At 37.9% G+C, this 20,126-nt stretch overlaps 1 protein-coding gene across 3 annotated transcripts in view; it reads left to right on the forward strand.

Annotated features, from left to right (window-relative positions):
* Positions 1 to 20,126, forward strand: part of grik4 (glutamate receptor, ionotropic, kainate 4) — a 352,304-nt gene that overhangs the window by 200,127 nt on the left and 132,051 nt on the right. For all 3 annotated transcript variants that reach the window (XM_053239647.1, XM_026924740.3, XM_053239648.1), the window contains one exon: positions 14,686 to 14,850. In XM_053239647.1, coding sequence (XP_053095622.1) covers positions 14,686 to 14,850 — 165 coding nt within the window. The remainder of the gene's footprint in view (positions 1 to 14,685; positions 14,851 to 20,126) is intronic.

A 20,126-nucleotide genomic window follows, 5' to 3' on the forward strand; every position in this document is an offset into this window, starting at 1 on the left:
CAATTATAGTAGGGGTAACTACACAGTGCACACTAACTACACAAAACTAGAGCAACATCAAGATAAATCTGATGGTACACATCTGCAACATTTATCAGGGCTGTGTTATTAAATACAGATAGTTGCTATTGTATACTATGGTAAATATACAGTGTACAGTGTATGATATACGGTAACCATGCCATAACTGCTCAGGCTGAGAGTCAGCACATGGAGGCATGCTGTAAGCACTTCAATCTTCATAATGCCCCAGTGTGTCCAGGCCACTAACAGAGTTAGGCTTATTTTTCCTTTTTTAATCAGTCTGTCCTCTGCCCACGTCAGAGTAAAACTCCAAAACCACAAACCTCAATACACTGATCAATTAAAATGTTTTTGCTTCAAAAGTATCATTAGCATAAACATCTGTCTACTGCTGATGTGCCACATGCCCTCACTGGGAGACAGGAAGGTGGGAGGTACCGTATGAGAGTGCTCCGCGTGGCTGAGGGTAAAATAGAGTTCTGTGTGTTAAGTGGATTAGTATGAGAATTCTTATGGATTAAGTACTGTCCTTATTTGACTGAGTGGATGGAGTGTGTATTGTGGTTGGTGCGTAGGCTCCACTAGTGCTTAATCTTCAAGCTTATTATTAAGTTATGCTGCTTTTCAGTAACCTCCCTATATTCCTGTGAATAAAAGCAGGCCTCATTTATCAAGCTGGATTTACAAATAAATCCATCCACAGGAGCATTTACACAAGAAATTTATTATTCATGAAAGTCCCATAATTAAAGAAAAATATTTGTATCCTGCTTGTGCTCCTGACTAACTAATGTAAATCTCCGCTTGATTGACTTCAATTCATGTAATTTGCAGGGAATAAGAATACCATTAAAAACATTAAAAATAACGAAAGTGAGCCAACACAAACCCATAAATTAAGACAAAGCTATTTGGCAGTTTGATGTTCTTGAGCAGTCAGGTATGTGTGTGTCTACATAATGCCAGGAAGAAAGGACCTCAGCCATGAACTCAGAGAAGCAACTGTTGCTGCTCATCAATCTGGGAAGGGTTATAAGGCCATCTCCAAACAATATAAAATTGACAATTCTACAGTGAGAAGGAATGTTTATAAATGGAGAGCTTTCAGGACAGTTGCCTTCCCAGGAGTGGCCATCCCAGCAAATTCAGTCCAAGGTCAGGCCATTAAATGCTCAGATATATAAAGAAAAACCCAAGATATATCATGTGACCTACAGATCTCTGCACATTAAATGTTTATGCTCATGATAGCAATCAAAAAAAGACCAAACAAGTTTGGCTTTCAGGGAAGAGTGGCTAGGAAAACTCCCCTTATCTCCAAAAAGAATACAGAGCACGACTTAGGTTGGAAAAATTGCATCTGAACAAACCACAAAGGTTCTGGAACAATATCCTTTGGACAAATGAGACCAAAATGGAGATGTTTGGTCATCATGTACAGTGCCATTTTTGGTAAAAACCAGATACAGCATATCACCACAAACACCTCATACCAACTGCCATGCATTGTGGTGGAAGGGTGGTGATTTGGGCTTGTTTTGCTACCACAGGACCTGGGCAAATTGCAATTATTGACACAACGATGAACTCCAATTTATACCAGAATATTCTTGAGACAAATATGAGGCCATCTGTCCAGCAGCTTAAGCTGGGATGAAATTTGGTCATGCAACAGGACAATGATCACAATCACACCAGCAAATCAATATCTGAATGGATAAAGAAAAAAAAGCAAGCGGGTGGAATGGCCAGGTCACAATCCAGAACTCTACCCCATAGAGATGCTGTGTCTTAAGAGAGCTGTCCATAAACAAACGCTCTTAAACATCAATGAACTGAAGCAATGCTGTAAAGAAGAGTGGGCCAAAATTTCTCCCAAATTACGTCAGAGACTGACAAACCCCTACAGAAAATATTTACTTCAAGTTATTGTTTCTGAATTATAGGGTGTATTTATTTTTTTCCAACCGGGTTTCTGAATATTGGTTTATGTTTTGGGGAAAAAAATGACTACATAGTAAAATCTGTTATGATTTTTGTTGTCACCTGAGGTTATTTGTTTGTTTATAGAAATTGGTGGGGACCACACACTTATTATTTAGGCCCTAATAAATAAAACATAGAATTGAAGGAGGGTGTACTTTCTTTTTCCCATGACTGTAGTCATCCTATTATAAAAAAAATAAATAAATACCACCGTATAAAGAGAGGATGTGCTGGTCTGCCTGCGCATACTGCAAGGTGTAGACAAATTCCTCAGCTGAGGAAAGATTTAGCACAGGTCACGCTTATGAGGGAAAGAATGCTTAAAGACCGGTATGATTTTTTTCGGCGGATGAAAGCTGGCTTATAAATTGGTTCTGTTTGCCATGCCATCTTCTTTTAACTCTGTGCAATACATCCAGCACTTTGGCCAGGACACTTAAAACAATTTTTAAATAGCTCTTTCCTTGTGTGAGGTGCTTTGGTGTGCATGAATACCTGGGAACCTTTTTGTTCTCCTCTGTTTTTCATGTCACGCCATTTTTCTTGGAATCATTTTCTCACTTAATTCAAACCTAATTCACCTTTTCTGTAATTTGTTTCTAGATTTTGACCTTTTCAGGTGCTGTTACACTTCTAAATACTTTTTATTGGCATAGTCAGGAAAATTTGGCATATATTAATTCATATTTTAGTAAAATATTAAAACAAGTAAATAGAAATAAGTGAATATCATCATGCTATGATGCATTTATCACCGTAAATGTAACTGATGTAACAGAAATCTGTACTTAACCATTTGAGCTATTGAGATTGTTCTTCTTTCGGCTGCTCCTGTTAGGGGTCACCACATGATGATTGGTCTGGATGATTGATTTGGCACAGTTTTTATCCCGGGTGCCTCCCCAGTTTTATCTGGGCTTGGGACCGGCACTGGGAGTGCAGTGTCTTGTGCAACCCCAGTGGCTGGGGTCGGTTTCCTAGCCAGGAATCAAACGCGGCCCACAGCGGTGAGAGTGCTGTGGCCTAACCGCTAGTCCTCCAGGGACCCTATTTGAGCAATTAAGATTAAATAAGATAATCTCACTATATATCCCACCTTCTCTTCTGTGTTTCTCCCTATCCTATCCTCTCTTTCTCTCTCTATCACCCTCTCCCTATTACTCTCCTCCTGCCTGAATGAACAGAAGGAATATAAACTTATTTTAAGTTATGTGCAGTGAGATGTTATAATGAGTCTTAGTAAGCAAAGGTTTTAATCAAAATTTGAGACCCATTTGATCTTAATAACCATTGTGCAGTGTCTTATGGTTTGTTATGTTCTTGTTAATGAAGATATGTCACCATATTTCCCATGCTAAATGTTGTTTAAAGTAAGATAAATAGATATTTAAAAAAAAGAAGGATTGTACGGAAAGTGTATGTATAAGGTTCACTCCCTCTCAAACTGAGTAAGCTTCCTGATTAGTGAACAAACATGTGGGTTGATGGCCACAGACTTCTTTCTGGACAGGCTAGTCCATTATAAAATAAAGCTAAAAAAAAAAAAAAAAAAACAGTCCACACAAAGTTATCATACACATCTTATGCTGTATGGTTTTAATAGTGTCTATGAAATGTGCCATGTATGAATTTTGAAAAAAGAAAGTCACAAAAATGTAACATAACTCTTAATTTGGTTTTGTAAAGCAGTGAGCTGATAAAAGCTCTCTATGCTCGTGCTAGAAAAGTGTGTAGGAATGATGGAGTGGTGCTTCCAAATCACTTTAGGATTTAAACTTTTCTTTTAGGTTTGCATATTTTGTATGTATTTCTTGCAGCATAGAGCTCTCTGAAAGCAGAAAACCTAAGATAAGATTGCGGTTTGCATGCACTCCATTGCTCCAGCTAAAAAGCTAAACTGATCAACAGAGCATAGTACTGCAATGTGCAGAAAAAGCACATATATCCCTTTTGTTTAATAGAAAATGATTAAAAATAACTTTACTGTCCTCTCATTTAACTGCCTATTATCCTATGGCAGCAATTATTAACCACGTTTGCTGGCAAGATCAGATCAACGTTGTCATATTTTTCCATTTATAATGCTTTGAGAATTTATCATACAAACATGAAAAAATATATATATATATTGTCGCAAACTGTAATTTTGGCTTGTTTCTTTTGTTTCCTTTCCCATTGCTGCTACAGGCAGTTCATTAACAGACATCTGATGAAAGTTAAATGTCAGCCTTTTTTAAGTGAAATTTGAGAGTGACATGGACAGAGCATATTTGTTGGTTACATAGGCAGCTTCAGCATAAAGAGGAGAAACATTTTCACTGCCACATTGAGAATGATGTGATGTGGATGATGCATCAGTTAACTGCATCAGTTACCATTCCTCACAAGATGCTAAAATCTATGACATTCATATATCTTATTGACATTTAGCGGCATAATAAAAAAAAACATGTGGTCAATGAATAATGGCCAGCCAAGCCTAACTGTTGGTTCCTTGACATGCTTACAGGCATATTGATTTAGAACTATAATTTTTTAAACTAGATCTAGTTTAGAGGTGACTCAATATAATTACTCCACACCTGCCAGCTGGTCATAAAAAAATAGAATTACAATGGACATAGTATACAGACTTTTAAGGCACATTCTAATTACAGTGTTCTGATAAAGTCTTAAAAAGAGAACTCAAATTATTTTTGATTATTCTTTACTGCCAAGAGCTAATACATAATATAGCTTGGTGGGGGTGAGGGGAATTGAGGAGACTGTAGGTACAGAGTGGGAGTGAGAGACTGCAGCTCTCTGTGCAAACTCAAAAATGAATGGAAACCATATAGAAAACTTTAATTCATGAAGTTCAGCTGCACTCTGGCTCTGGCTCTGGTTCACACAGCCTAAAAATATGACATTTTTATTCACACACACACAGGTGTAGACACTCAGTCATTACCCGCTCATCCTCTGCGACTCCTCCTCCCACTGCCACAATACTGTACTAGTTTGTGGCTCATGTGGGTGTTTTATTTTTCACATTCACTTTCTTCACTATCTGTGCTTAATGTGAAATCTATGCTTCATGTGTTCACTGCAAAAACAGCCCCTATGTAGCAAGGTGCCATTTGTGTGCAGCAGGTGCTTGTTTGTGTGGACAGTGGTGATATTCCTGATAAATGGTGCTGTCGCCCTCATAACGATGCAGTATGGGCTTGTTGTCGTGATGCTGTAGTGACTCTGTGTGAGGTGACAGACTGAGTAACAAATCCCCAGGGTCCGAACAAGTCTCCTGAGAGGCCATTACACAATCAGAACTTGGGTAGAATTGAAACAAATTGAATTTATTCCGGTGCAGTGCCTTATCGTGCTTTCCATGTGAAGGAAATAAAAAAAAAAAAAAAAACACAGAAATATGAGACAAAAAATATTTATTGCTTAGCTTTGATGAAGCCTAATATGGTATGAGCTCTCTATTGCTGTAACAGGGATTTGTAAGCTTAGCTTAATGTTTACTGGAGGCAAGATAAGAAGAGAGAGGCACACAGTGTTTATGATTTGCATAGACCTTGGTTTCACCGTGTGGCCATCTCTTTATATGTTTCAGCTGCTGCAGTTGCTGCTGAATATGCCAAGTGTGGGAGAGAATAGTAATAAGCACCTGTTTATCTCTGATTCTGTATTCCCTATGCACTGCCACTTCCTGATTGAGTACTGACAGCTGAGAGTGTGCGATCTTATCCAAATGCCTAACAGGTATCAACAGCAGTTCTCACTAGATTTGAAGCCTGTTTAATTGATGCAGTTATGGAAGGAAGCAAAAATGCATTGATTGGAGCTTTTTGATGAGCTGAAATCATAAACATGTGTTCAGTGCTGTAGTGCTCTGTCATTCGACCCAATTCAATGTTTTAACACATAAATTTACAACTCTGCTTCACACCCTATGTGTGTGTAACAATGTTTTAATTCTGTATTTTGCTAATGTTTATATCTTAGTATATACATATATATTTTTAAGTGTGTAATAGGATGTGTGGAATTGTGACTCTCAGTAGACTTCCTGGTTAAATTTTTTTTAAATCTACTACACTGATGTACATTGTATTTGTATCTGTGTAATGGTCCAAATATCCATATGTGTATCTGCATTCAGATTTAGACATGAAGACCAGAAGACCAGAAGGTTTTTTTTTTAATGAACCCTATCAATATGCCCTGGACACAATGCTAGCACTGTCTTCATGCTCTAGGAATTCACCCCATTTGTTTGTATCAGCCCATCATATTTTTCTAATGAATGTATTTGGTTCTATTTCCCAAAATATAGACAAACTAGTAGCCTAATTTAAACCACTGTGACCTGTATGAGGCAGTTAAGAAGTACCGCATGTTCACGTTAATGAGCATGGGCTTTCTTTGTCCCAATAGCATGAAAATCAAAGCCTCCATGACTTTTTTGTTTGCTGTGGGATGTCAGTTCCAATTCAAACATCTAGTCTGAACCAGATGCCTTATGAACCTTTCCGACAAGCTTCTCAAAAGAAAAAAAAAAGAATAGCGTGCCTCATATTTGTATCTGCATTTATATCAGTTTTGAACACATTATCTGTTCAATCCGAATAATGTCTTCGTATTCGGTTACATCCCTACTGTATGATCTTTCTCAGCAACTCTGCTTGTTCCCTTGTCATAAAGGGGAGTGTGAAGATCAGTCACATCTACCTCATTTCTGGAGAACTGACAAATGATGCTTTGAAGAAGGTTCTTGCAACCTCGGCCACAGATGGTGATCCTTTGTGCAAGTACTTTAAGTCCCACAGATTATTTCTGGATCTCTTCTGGATCCTCACAGTACAGATATAAGGAAAATAATTGAGTTTTGAAGCTTCATTAGATTGCTTTTGTAATGATAAGTAAATGACACTCAAGATGAATGCTGTCTCCAGTGTGTTGACTTTCTGATGAGAGCCATAAGAGATGATTTCTCTATTCATTGTGTCACTGTTCTTGCCGGTCCTTTTATGTCAGAACCTCTGTCTCCAGTGTGGGGAAAAATAAAATGGTACTGAGCAACCACATGACTTTAAAAAAAAAAAAAAGTGACTAAAAGAGTAAAAATACCAGAACTAGTCAGCACTTGTGAGTGAAAGCAGTGAGACCTGCATAACAAACCTTTCTGTGCTCATGTAACTTTAAAAGAGCTATTAATTTATGGTTTTAATTACGTTAAGGTTTTAATCAAGCGGTTTATTTAGAACACTGATCATTTCATTAAAATAATGAATGTGCATTTAAAAATTACAAATTAACATTTCAAAGGTACCAACAGCCCTAGTTTTTTTGTAGAAGAGTTTAGAGATTTTCGTCGGATGCTGTGTGAGTTGTGTAATATTTGTTTACCTGTGAACGAGGCTTTTCTCCATTCTGGCCATAAAGAGGGAAATCAGCAGATCTTTCAGGTGTAATACAGAACACAATGTTATACATTACTGCTAACCTTGAAAACACTTGTCATCTCAGCTTGCATTGTACTCAGCTAGTAAGAAAGAATTGTTATTAAAAGTATCCTGCTGGCCTTTCTTAAAGCTGAGAGGAGGCAGGTGAGGAGTCAAATATAAATCAGCTTTTTCATGGCTGCTATAGAGGTAAATGATTTAGCACTGCCACAGTCAAGCTAGCTTCAAATGCACTACAGGTTATTTAAAATTCATTATCCCTAAATCCTATAACTTATATCGTAAAGTTCTGTGTGGCACTGAAGGAGATGGAGATTGTTCTTGGTAGAAATCTCCACAGGTCTTTACTACACTAAGAAAAAACCTCTCCATGATGCATAACGTTTTTGCAGGAGAATTATATTCATTCATTCATTCATTCATTCATTCATCTATCTTCAGTAAGTGCTTTATCCTGGTCAGGGTGGTAGATCCGGAGCGTGTCCCGGGAACACTGGGCACATTGTGGGAATACACCCTGGGTGGAATGCCAGTCTATTGCGGGGCATTGTGTACATATACTCCTTCACACCTAGGGGCAGTTTATTGTAGCAAGTCCACCTACTGACATGTTTTTGGGAGGTGGAAGGAAACTGAAGAACCTGGAGGAAACCCATGCAGACACGGGGAGAACATGAATAGAGAGTAAAACGTAGAAATATAATTATCATTATTATTAGGATTAGTACTTTTATTCTAAATAATTTAGTAAATAATTAATATAACTTTTATATACAGTAAGCATCACTGGATTACAGTATATTCAGTGAACCCTAGCAGGAAATATAAGCAGACAAAATCTTTCGTCAATATGTCTCAGTAATGTCTACTAAAATCATAACCTTAACAGCCGTGTGTGTCAACCCAGGAAGAATTAGGTTCAGTCAAAGCAAAAAATATAACACACCTCTGCACCTTGCACTGCAGCAGAGGTATTTCACACTTGTGAAACCAGGACATAAATAAACACAGCCATGGGCCACGGGACCTCTTCAAAAGCATGGCCTCGGTTGCCAGAGGACTGTAGGTTTGTTTTATTGTGCATGGCGATTATCAGACAGAAAGGCTAAGACTGTCTCATGTGACTGCCCAGTCACTCAGTGCTGTTTGGGCGTGCTTCACGGTTCGTTTACATCAAATGGCTTAAATGAGAAAACATATTATGTTGTAGTTAATGCAGTTATAGGTGGCACAATAATCCATTAGCTGTATGGTCAAGCACTCAACTTGATTAAATGGAGATGACGCACAGTTAAGAGACAGGCCAGCAGCCAACGTCCGTCCTGTGATGGATAAAGCGTCTGTTCCCCTATAATATAATTCCATAATATAACACATTATAATTATAACTACAATAATAGAGACAGCAAATAGAATTACAATGCAATGTTATAATACATTTTATACTTCTCATTGTGAAATATTCTAAGAGCCTTTCCTCTGTTGGGCATTCAGTCGCAGAGGCTTGATGGCCTTTGTCTTTTCAGCGTATTTTTGCACAAGAATGAGAATAAATGGGATGAGCTACATCATGCATTGTGATCCGTTCAGTTGTTTACTCTGGCATAAAGCTGTTTCAAATGCATTGTTATGGTATACTATAAATCAATTGGCATATTCTAATAATGATATAAGAGGACGCATTATCAGAATATGGCAAATGATTTAGAACAAATTAAATGTAAAGGGTAAGTGTGTTTATGCTTATCTGTGTGTGTGTGTGTGTCTAGCAGGGACAGAAGATTTCTCATGCATCGCATGGCCATTTCACACACTGTTTCATGGCTTAGCATGCATCAGTGCCATTTAGTCTCAAAAACAAGACTTCTAGACCTTGCAAGAGAAATTGGTATTAATCCATGTCACTAAGGACGTTTTCACACTTGCGTCTGTTTCTGGTACATTTGGTGAAGTGTGAAAGCTGTTTTCGAGAACAGTGGTCAAGGGTTCAGGGTTCAACCAAGCATCAGATAGCTAGGCACTGAGTAATGTGAGTGGTTCAAGTTGTCTTGTTACTTCCTGTTTCACGTTTGGCATACTAAGGGTTGTTACGGTCAGCGGAGACAGAATGCCTTATCAATGCATGGAGTGAAGAAGGCATTCAAATGCAAATGGACTATTGGTGCGGTGCAAGTGCTTGCACTAACAACATCGCAAAAAACATGTCTTGTGTCAGCCTGCATAGATGAAACTCTTCTTATATCTTCTTATATGCATCCAAAAGGCACTGTTCTTATGAATGTTGGTACAAAAGGAAAATAATAAGAAAAAAAACTTAAACAGATGAACCTGGTATGAACCTGTGCAACTGGCATGCTTCAGGTGGAATTTTCCTCTGTGAGCGCAAAGGAAATGATTATGATCCCTTCCCACAAACAAGCCCAGAATCAGTCTCGGCTGCAGACTCGAGTATCCAGACGAAAACGTGGTCAAGAACAGCCTACTTTCACAGGAAAAGGTCAGCCTTTTCCAACCATAGCGCTTTTCCCATAGCACTTTCACAAACACACTAGACAATCTCCACTTTCCTCATAACTGTTTCAAACAATACTCTTTAATAACTGTTAAAGATATGATGCCTTGAATGTTTTTTTTTTTTCGACCCAGTGACTATCTTGATCTGCAAAGCTCACTGCATCACAACGTTTATAAGTTTGTTTTCCTGTTGGGGCGTGGATGTGCATATACACATAAGATTGTAAGATTGAAGATTGTGGCCAGAAGAGTGTACAATTGATATCAGATGATCTGTGGCCAGTGAGGGGAGCATCTGAGGCTAAGCATACTTACCATTCTTCTGTGTTGAATCCAAGATTGAATGCAACTTCACACTTCCCACACTGTACAGCTAGGGGCGACACATTTAAAAAGTACTGTTGTGTCATGGCAGATTCCCACCAATCCCTTCTGTAATTCTCTCCAGTACTGGGATTTTGCTCATCTCTTGGTGATCCCTGTGTATTAGTTTGATGTCTGATTTCATGCTGCTGGTTTGGTGTCTGGCACTTTGTCCCAAAACCCAGCAGAGGGCCAGTGTTTCCATTTGGCACACCTTGTTACGAACACTGGGGGGTATAAGCTGGGAAGATTGCCCAGCATCAGATTTTTCTTCCTTCCTTTTACAGAAACAGGGCACAAAATACCCTGGGTTACAGCACAGTGGAGAACCACACCGTTTCACAAATTCCTTTGGTGTTCAGTGCTATTTCTTTCCTTGTATACGTTGTTAACTTTAATGCAAATTCAGTATTGCTTGGTAATAATGTATTGTAATGCATTGGCTTTGCAACTGTACTGGGAAAGTATTTAGAAATGGTGAACTCTTTAATGAATGGAGTGCTGTGCCAGATATGATGCCTATTTAAAATATTGTTTTAATTACTCATCTATGAATTAGGTTGATGGGTGACAGTAAATCTGTTTTCCTCCTAAGTGCATTAGCTCTAATTTAAGTTTTGTACATTGTAATTCAATTAATTTCACCATAAAGCATCTCTAGATGTGTCTAGCAACACTAATTTCTCTGCAAGGATTAGAAACAAGCAGTGTGACATACAGCACTGGAGCAAACTATAATTTATTATCTGTAAATAAACCTCAGAAACCTTATGGCTGTTGTTAATGGCTCTCATAATATATATATATTTTTTTAAATTCAGCAACTAGATTAAAGCTGTTTCTATGCTATTCGATTTGATTCACTTTGCCGGAAGTATTCTTTAATGCCTGGCTGGCACATTAACCTGATGATTCTTCTTTTTGTATTTTTGTACTCTTTGCTCATGATTCTTCTATTCAAGTCTCACTCTTTTGACCGTTGAGATGATCTGCACTCAAACCTCTGCATTTCTGCATGGTTTGGCCCAAAAGCCAAAACAAGATTTCCAGTGTAGTGCTGACTCTAACAGAAAGTTATTGTGCTGAAAAAAAAAGCAACAGCAAATTTATTTCTCTTATTTATATCTCATGTTGATGGAATATTGTGCAAGAATTGTCAAGATTGTCAACAATCTTGTAATTAAGTTTGGAAGCAAGGCATTTTTTTTCTCACAAAAAAGTATAGAGGTATATTGTTGTGCTTGGTGCTTACCAGATTCCACCATGTTTTAATTTATCAACAGACTGAGATGGGCTAGAGTGAAGGGGCATTGGGCAGGGTCTATGAAAAGACTGACAGGAGGCCCATGTAAAAACAGACAAGCATTTCTTCCCAGGCTGTGGTTTTTCCAAGCGTGTTTTCTCAGCCACATTGTACATTTGTGATGATGCCATTACTTAAACAATTTTGATCATGTTCTACATATGTTACAGGCTTTTTGCACTAGTAACAAATAATTAATTGACTATGGCACCTTTAAACTCATAACAAAAGCTTGCTCCTTCAGAATCCAGAAAAAAATAAGTTTTTTTGAACTTTGATGCAATGATCATTTTTAGCAATGTTGTCATTCCATAGTGGAGTAAATGTGCCATTTGATGATATGGGTAAGAAATGCTCAGCTAGATCACTTGCCAAATGATAGCCAGCCTGGGAGCTGTTTGAGTACTGAAAAATGTTTGTCATTGTCATGCTGCCTTGGCACACACTAAATTACTGACAGATTACTCCTGAATATATTGTGATGCATTCTTGCTGTGGCTGATGATGGTTGTGCATTACATCATTAAATTAGCTCACACTAATAAAAAAAAGATTACAGTACAGAAGATCACAATAATATTGTTTATATTAACCTGGAAATGAGACATCACCCTGCTAGTGTCTGGTTCTTTCACCCTGACTGGTTCTAATCTGTAGTGGAAAACCAATATCTGTGTTCAGAAAAACAACAGCAGAGCGAGTCATTAGCACATGTCATGATGGCTAGTTGAATGGAGCATTCTGGCACGAAGTGTTGAGTAGGAACTTGAATGAAATAAATGTCCTACAATGGTATTATGGGTTTAGTTTTGCTGGTTTTGAAAAATAGCTGCATGAAATCAAAAGCAGAACTAAAAACTGCACCATGCTGGTCCTTGTCTGTTTTTTTTTTTCTATTATGGTATCTACAGGAATATAAAAAGATTGCTTTCAGTCTGCTATAGATTGATATAGATTGCCAGGTTTTGACCTTCACTAAGGTCAAAGCAAATACAACATTCAGACTTGTTATACCTTTAAGCAATATTTTGGTCTTATATTCAGTGGCACCTACACAGCATATTTATAGCAATAGGTCATTTAAAAACAGATACCATCTTAAAAACCATCAGATATCCATTTATCAAAAATGACAAAATCTCGACTTCTACAGTTGCTGGATCTGCCTCATGTAACTTCTTATAACTACAGCACTACATCAAGATATTCAAAGGGGCACTGAAATGTAATAGGGGTTAAACATTGAACTACAAAAACACTGGAATGATTTGTTTACTTTTTAACCCCATCTCCGATCCATATCCATGTACACATAGCCTCACCTCCCATAATCTATAGAGTTCATCCACATTCATTCGGTAGCTAGATAGCTAATCTCATTCTACTTGGCCAGTTAACCATAAGCACATGAAATACTGACCCCCAAAATGACTTACTGATTTGTTGATGCTTGGAATGCAAGTTTGGAGTTTACAGTTTATCAGCATCCATGCCTTATGTAAGCTGTAAAATTCATATTTCTAGGCCTGGGAAGAAAAATTATACTTTTTTGACCAAGACATTTTCATCAAATAGGCAGATTCCTCATGTTATTGGAGCTCCTGCAGTTAGAGGCAGTAATGCGTTTACTAGTCCATGGCAAAGGTCAAAACACAGGCAGACAAAGTTAAATAGGGTTAGTCTATAATCAAAAATGTAGAAAGAGAACTAGGGTTAAAACAAGGAAATACCAGAACTAGGAATCACTTTGATATACGGGAAAACAAGGCTTCGAATTTATGACAATAATTAAGCAATGTCTCACAAGCAAGAGTGCTGTTGGACTGAATATCAGTGCAGCTGTGATTCAGCCTTAGGTAATAATACAGTTCCATAAACAAGAAGTTAATACTGAGTAACTGACATTTCACAATATGGACAAATATTTTTGTTTATTTTTGCTACATCAAATGAAAAGATAGAACGATGTATGTTGCCATGTTACACACAGACTGACAGCCAGTAAGTGTAGTAAGGGTTTCAACAAAATGAATCGCTGATAGAATTGTATTTTCGTGAAGACAGAGAAGCAGAGTGATAAAAAGTAGTGAAATGTGCCAGTGCTGTTATATTAAATATCAGCACTCTTGGGACACCACTTGTCCAATCAATTAGTGGACTGGAAATAGTTGTTATATAATGCACAGGGTGTACATCAGCAAATTATTCAAGGACTAACACACAACAGGTGAACACCATCAAGTAACAAACACAATCGGGTAACAAACAGGACAGGTGCAAAGACAGGACTGAAACAGAAACAAAGGTTTAATAAACAACAACACAAAGAGAATAACAAAACACATGACATGAAAGCAGCACAAGTCATGATGGGAACTGCAATGCATGCTGAGAGGGGGGATTTGTGACAGCAAGGCTAAGGATTATCCTTCCACAGCCTATCTAGCAAATCAGTTTACATAGTTATGACAAAGCTATAGACATGTGAAATACTGACACAACAAATTTACAAAAAAACATACTGATGCAGTGTTATTGCCAGTTTACAGTATAATATTAACATAGATAATTAGCTGTCCAAGAGGAATATAGCTAATTTAGTGTCCATTCCTATCATGGTCAGCAGATTTACTCGTCTTTGATTAAAAAAAAACGCTTATTTTATTACTTTCAGTGGCCAGCACCGGATTCTGCCATGTTTGCGTGTCTGAGTACTGAAGATGGAGGTAGATTGAAAGGCCCTTGGGGCTGTGTGTAATGAGCCTGACAGTGTCACGATGTGACCGAAGGAGTCTGTCAGGAGTTTTTCCAAGGGCTTTTTTTAATGTGTACAATACAATTCCCTTGATTGTGTTGTTTCCACAATTAGGTTTCTTCATTTTGCGCAGATATACAGTACCTTATTTGCATAAGAACAGTAAATATATTGACCAGTACACCTGACATATTGAATGCTGATACAACCTCTGAAAATATGGAAGGTTCTTGTGGTATTTTTCTCACTCTGTCTCTCTCTGTGTTTCTGTCTGTCTCTCTCCCTCTCAGCTGCAATCCTCGATGATCCAATGGAGTGCAGCCGCGGGGAGCGCTTGGCCATCACACTGGCAAAAGACAGCATCAATCGTTCCAGCAACCGCTCTACCACAGGCAAGCTGGAGGTGGACATCTTTGAGTTGCTCAGAGACAGTGAATATGAGACTGGAGAGACCAGTAAGTAGCAGGGGGAGAGCTTGGCCTATAGATGCATGATTAAATCTTCTCCCTTGATGGCAAATTAGTTTGCCTTGTCAGTTCTGCCTCATTCCCCTGCACCTCTCTTTTTGTTTGCAGAAGAGGATCAGTGGTTAACATGATCAGTCTAATAAAATAGGCCTCCTATGTAATGGCAAATGAATGTGTAGTAAATAATGTGCTCATATAAGCTGGGGACAGAAAGTGCTTCAGGGTGTGCATGGATATTCAAAAAACCAGTTAACCATTTGAGGCCCCAGTAATGGACTACCGAAATCACTGCTAGGGTATTCATTATGCTCTATGTCCTCATGTGTCCTCAATGAGAAAATATAAAACAAAAGACAAGCCATATCTGGCAATATTTTGATGAACACATGACAGCACTGCCATAGTGTTTAAGTAAGAGGTATGCATCAGGACTAAAAAAGTCTCATGTGGACAGAGTAGGCAGTCACATATGAAACTTGCAAGCTGAAGAGAAGCAACCCCATGGCATGATGCTGCCATCACCATGCTGCACCTTGGATATGGTGTTCTTTGAGTACATATCTTTTAGAATTATATGCAAAAAGTTGGGCTTGGGTGTTTTTTTTTTCCATGAGAAAAGGCTTCTGTCTAGCCACCTTACCCTTTAGCCAAGACAAGTGAAGAATACAGAAGAAGACATTGTCACATGCAGGGAGTGACTTGCACAATATTCCTACAGCTCCTTTAATGTTGCCATAGGTCTCTTGACAGCCTCCCTGGTAAATTTCTGTCTTCTCCATTCATCAATTTTGGAGAGACATCCTGGTCTTGGTAATGTCATTTGTTGATGATGGCCTTGATGGTGTTCCATGGTACATTTAATGTTTTGGAAAATGTTTTGTACTCCTCTCCTGACTGAGACCTTTCAGCAAAGACATCCCTTTGTACATGCTTTGTGAGCTTTTTGTGGAACATGGCTTCAGCAATCGGATGAAACCAAGAAGATTCTACAGCAACGGCTGGCCTTTATTTGGGGTTAATCAGAATCACTTCATTTTACCAATCTTCATCTGTCCATTTTCAGTCAGCCTGTTCCCACTGTAGGTTCAGATTCATGTTCTTGGCTAACGAGTTGTAACCCATCCCCCTCAAGGTTATGTGTTTGGAGATGCTTTTCTGCTCACCACAGTTGTAAGGAGTGGTTATTTGAGTTACCATAGCATTCATTTACATTCATGATGTATTTATTGATAGAGACTTCAAAGCACTTCTGTAAGTCGCTCTGGATAAGGTGTCTGTAACCATAGCATTCGTGTCCTCAAACCAGTCTGGCAATTCTCATGTTTAATGTGAACTTAATCCCTTGATCTGAATCATTTTATGCATGTGCTTCCATATGGTTGGATGATTAAATGAACGAGCAAGAATAATGATGTTCCTATTAAATTGACCAGTGAATGTATATATGTAAGTATAAACTGCCTTGAATTTGTTTTAGTGTTTTTATCTCATATCAGTAGCGATAAATGCTAACTATACTAGGTTAAGGAAGTAGCAATGGTCCATTAACTCTTATTATTAATATTATTATTAACATAATTGCGTTTTTGTATGAAAAACTGAATTTATGAGAGTCTGTTAATAATAGGGACACTATTTTTGTAAATTATTCCCTAAAAAGTAGTGAGTCTGTCAGTCTGTTTAAAGGAGGATTAAGCCATTCGATATTTGTGTTTATTGGCATTAAATACCCTATTATTCACTGTCAAACTAAATCTTTCTACAGACGTGTTGATACTAATGACTTTTTCTATTAGATGTTATAAAAAATTTATCATGCCTGGATATATTCCATCAGTTGGACTAGCTGTGTGTCCAGATTTTTCTCTGTGATTTTATGCACAAAAATGTACAAGCAATGAGCCATTTAAACTGGTTCAATATTCATATAACCTAAATGCTGGTGTTTAAAAAATGCTCCAGTTTGTGTTAAACTGGATTTGAATACCTAGCTGTTTTTGTACAGCACATACATAATGACCTTAATCACAATAAGGTCACTTTAACACGTTTCATTATGCATCACAAGCCCGTATATTAATTTATAAAAAAATTTGCTTGAGAGCAGCTTATTAAAAATCATTAAATTACAAAATTATATTATATTACATTTCGTAACAAATGTAAAAAAAAAACAATATATATACCTCACATACATTCACCAGCTACAACAGCAGAAGACCACATCGGGTTCCCCTTCTATCATCCAAGAACAGGAATCTGAGGCTCACTGAAACTGGACAATTGAAGATTGGATATCTCAAGATTCAACATGCCTTGCCTTCTGAGGTGCTTTTCTACTCACCACAGTTGTAAAGAGTGGTTATTTGAGTAACCATTGCCTTCTTGTCAGCTTGAACAAGTCTGGACATTCTCCTCTGACCCCTCTGATCACCAAGGCATTTCTTCCTGGAGAAAGTCTGCTTAGTTGATGTTTTTTTTTCCCCTGCACTATTCTGTGTAAACTCTAGCGACTATTATTTGTGAAAATCTCAGGAGCTCAGCAGTTCCAGAAATATTCATACCAGCCTGTCTGGTACCAACAACCATGCCATGGTCAAAGGGGTCATGATCTAAGGTGAACATTAACTGAAAAATTTGAACTGCATCTGCATGATTATATGCATTGCACTGCTGCCACATAATTGGTTGATAACGCTATGTAGCAATTTTTTTGTTCCTGGGTAATAAGTGTTATTTCCTAATTGCTTATGTGGCAAAAGTATAGAAAATGGCTATTATTCGCCCTCAAATACCACCACGGCCCATCAAATTGGGCCTTACGAAACAGTTCGTCACAGCTCTAGATAAGGAGTCGGCACCGTTCAAGTACCTTCAAGACTTCTTTCCTAAGCTGTCTGAGGCAAAAGTCAAAGCCAGTGTGTTCGTCGGATCACAGATAAAGAAGATACCGGAGTGCAATTAATTCCCCAAGAAGCTCACTAGGCTTGGAACAGTTTTGTTGCAGTGTTTTGGGGCTTCCTGGGCAATCACAAAGCCAAAAACTATGCAGAGCTGTGTGAGACTCTATGGTGAAGAACTATGGCACAGTGGGCTGCAGGATATTTCTCAAAGTCCATATCCTTGATGCTCATCTTGATAAATTCAAGGAGAACTTGGGAGTGTACTCAGAGGAGCGAGGCAAGCGCTTCCACCAGGATATACTGGACTTTGAATGCCACTACCAAGGACAATATAACGAGATCATGATGGGAGACTACATTTGGGGGCTGCTTTGTGAAAGTGACTTACAATGTGATGGTAAATCTCGAACAACTACTTACTTCTAAATCTTTTGTGGTCATTTTTGTATAATTACTCCCTTCTAAATCTTTGTTGGTCATTGTTGTATAAATACATGTTAATTTTCATTCATATGTTGTTTTTTTCTGACTTTATGTGAACGAAAACATGAGCAAATTCGCCCGTTTTCTCAATGAAAATAGGTACTCTACATTTCAAACTGCCAATATCCTGGTCCCAAAAGCAAAGTTTAGGGTGATCGATAGCCATTTTTTACACTTTTGAGGCATAAGCAATTAGAAAATAACACCTACTAACCAGGAATAAAAATTATATAGTGTTATATAGTGTAATTGAATGAGTGTATTTATATAGTGTATTTGTATGAACGAGCGAGTGTTACTTATAAAGTGGTCGTTGTGTGTGTGTGTGTGTGTTAAAGTGACGCATTTGATGTGAGTCAGCTTTAGAATAATCAAAAGCAGTATTCAGAAAACATCAAATGCATTTCATTTTCTCTGAATGTTCTCTGAATGCAATATGCAGTAAAAGAAATAAACTCATTCACAACAGTAAATGAATTTAATATCTTATTATATTATACTGTATGTCACACTGAAAAGATGATTTAACCTCCTCTCATATCATAAAACTCACTTAGTTTCATCATGATAGAAATGAAAATTGTTTTCCTGTAATAGTCCTTGTATTTTTTTTGTGTGACTCCTTAAAAAGTGCTATAGCACATAAAATCTAGCAGAAAAATAAGGTAGAGGCTGTGGTTACTTTAATTGCCTATAGTCTTAAATAGGTAAAAAGAGAGAAGTCAAGCAGGTACACAGGTAGGGTTCAAGTGAGGTTGTGGCTTATTCTGTGATGTACTGAGATATACTGAAAACCATGATATTGGATTATATGAGTGTCATACCATTAAATTTTCATACCATTGCATTGTAAGCAATTTCACTCCTGATCTCCTATACTGTCACACTCTATGTGCACAAATTTGTGTATGAAGACAAATTCACCATCCAATATTTTGTGCCTGTTTACTTTAATATTTAAAAATAATGTGGATGTCAACTTGCAGCACAGCAAGAAAAGCTGAGCTGGATTCAACTTTATGCAAGAGCCATTCACCATATACTGCAGCACTGACCAATGATAAGTCGGGAGCCCAGGTGCTGTTGTCTGACTGCAATTAATGGCTCACAAAGGCTGTTCCTCTCAAAAAAGCATCCATTAAAAGTTATTTATAGCAGTATCACAGTACTGTGTAGTGTATCACCCTAAAATGCACAATTGCAAAGATAAAAAAAAGAAAGAAAGAAATGAATTCTGGAAAAAATGCTTCCCAAGCTGTCAGTGCTCTGGGTGAGTTAAAAGCAAGTAGTGGCTTAACTCTACAGTAAAAGATTTAAATAATACATTTGCTGATTTGTCAATTCACCCACAAGAGTGTTAGTGAGGTCAAGCACTGATGTTGGCTGAGGTGGCCTGGGGTGCAATCAGCATTCCTGATCATCCCAAAGGTGTTCAGTAGTGTTGAGGTCAGGGCTCTGTGCAGGCCACTAGAGTTCTTCCACTCCAGCCTTGGCAAACCATGTCTTCATTGAACTCTGTGCACAGGGGCATTTTCCTACAGGTTTGGGCCTCTTAGTTCCAGTGAAGGGAGATTGTAATACTACAGCATGCAAAAGACATTTGTAGGCAATTGTGTGCTTCCAACTTTGTGACAATGGTTTGGGGAAGGCCTGCATGTGAGTGTGATGGTCATGTTTTGGCCATATAATGTATAACTGTAAACTGGGGTTTTCTTTATTTTCTGTGGCCTGTGCAAATATAGTCTTTTTGGCCCCTATTTTAATCTTTTGAAAATGTTAAATTAGTTTAATTCTGACCAGAGTGTGATATAATGACATTGAAGGGAAGGGGGCTGAAGTATGACTCTAATTAGATTGTCTTGTTTATTAATTTAATGT

This window comes from Pangasianodon hypophthalmus, chromosome 14 (assembly GCF_027358585.1).
Source record: "Pangasianodon hypophthalmus isolate fPanHyp1 chromosome 14, fPanHyp1.pri, whole genome shotgun sequence".
Taxonomy (NCBI): domain Eukaryota; kingdom Metazoa; phylum Chordata; class Actinopteri; order Siluriformes; family Pangasiidae; genus Pangasianodon; species Pangasianodon hypophthalmus.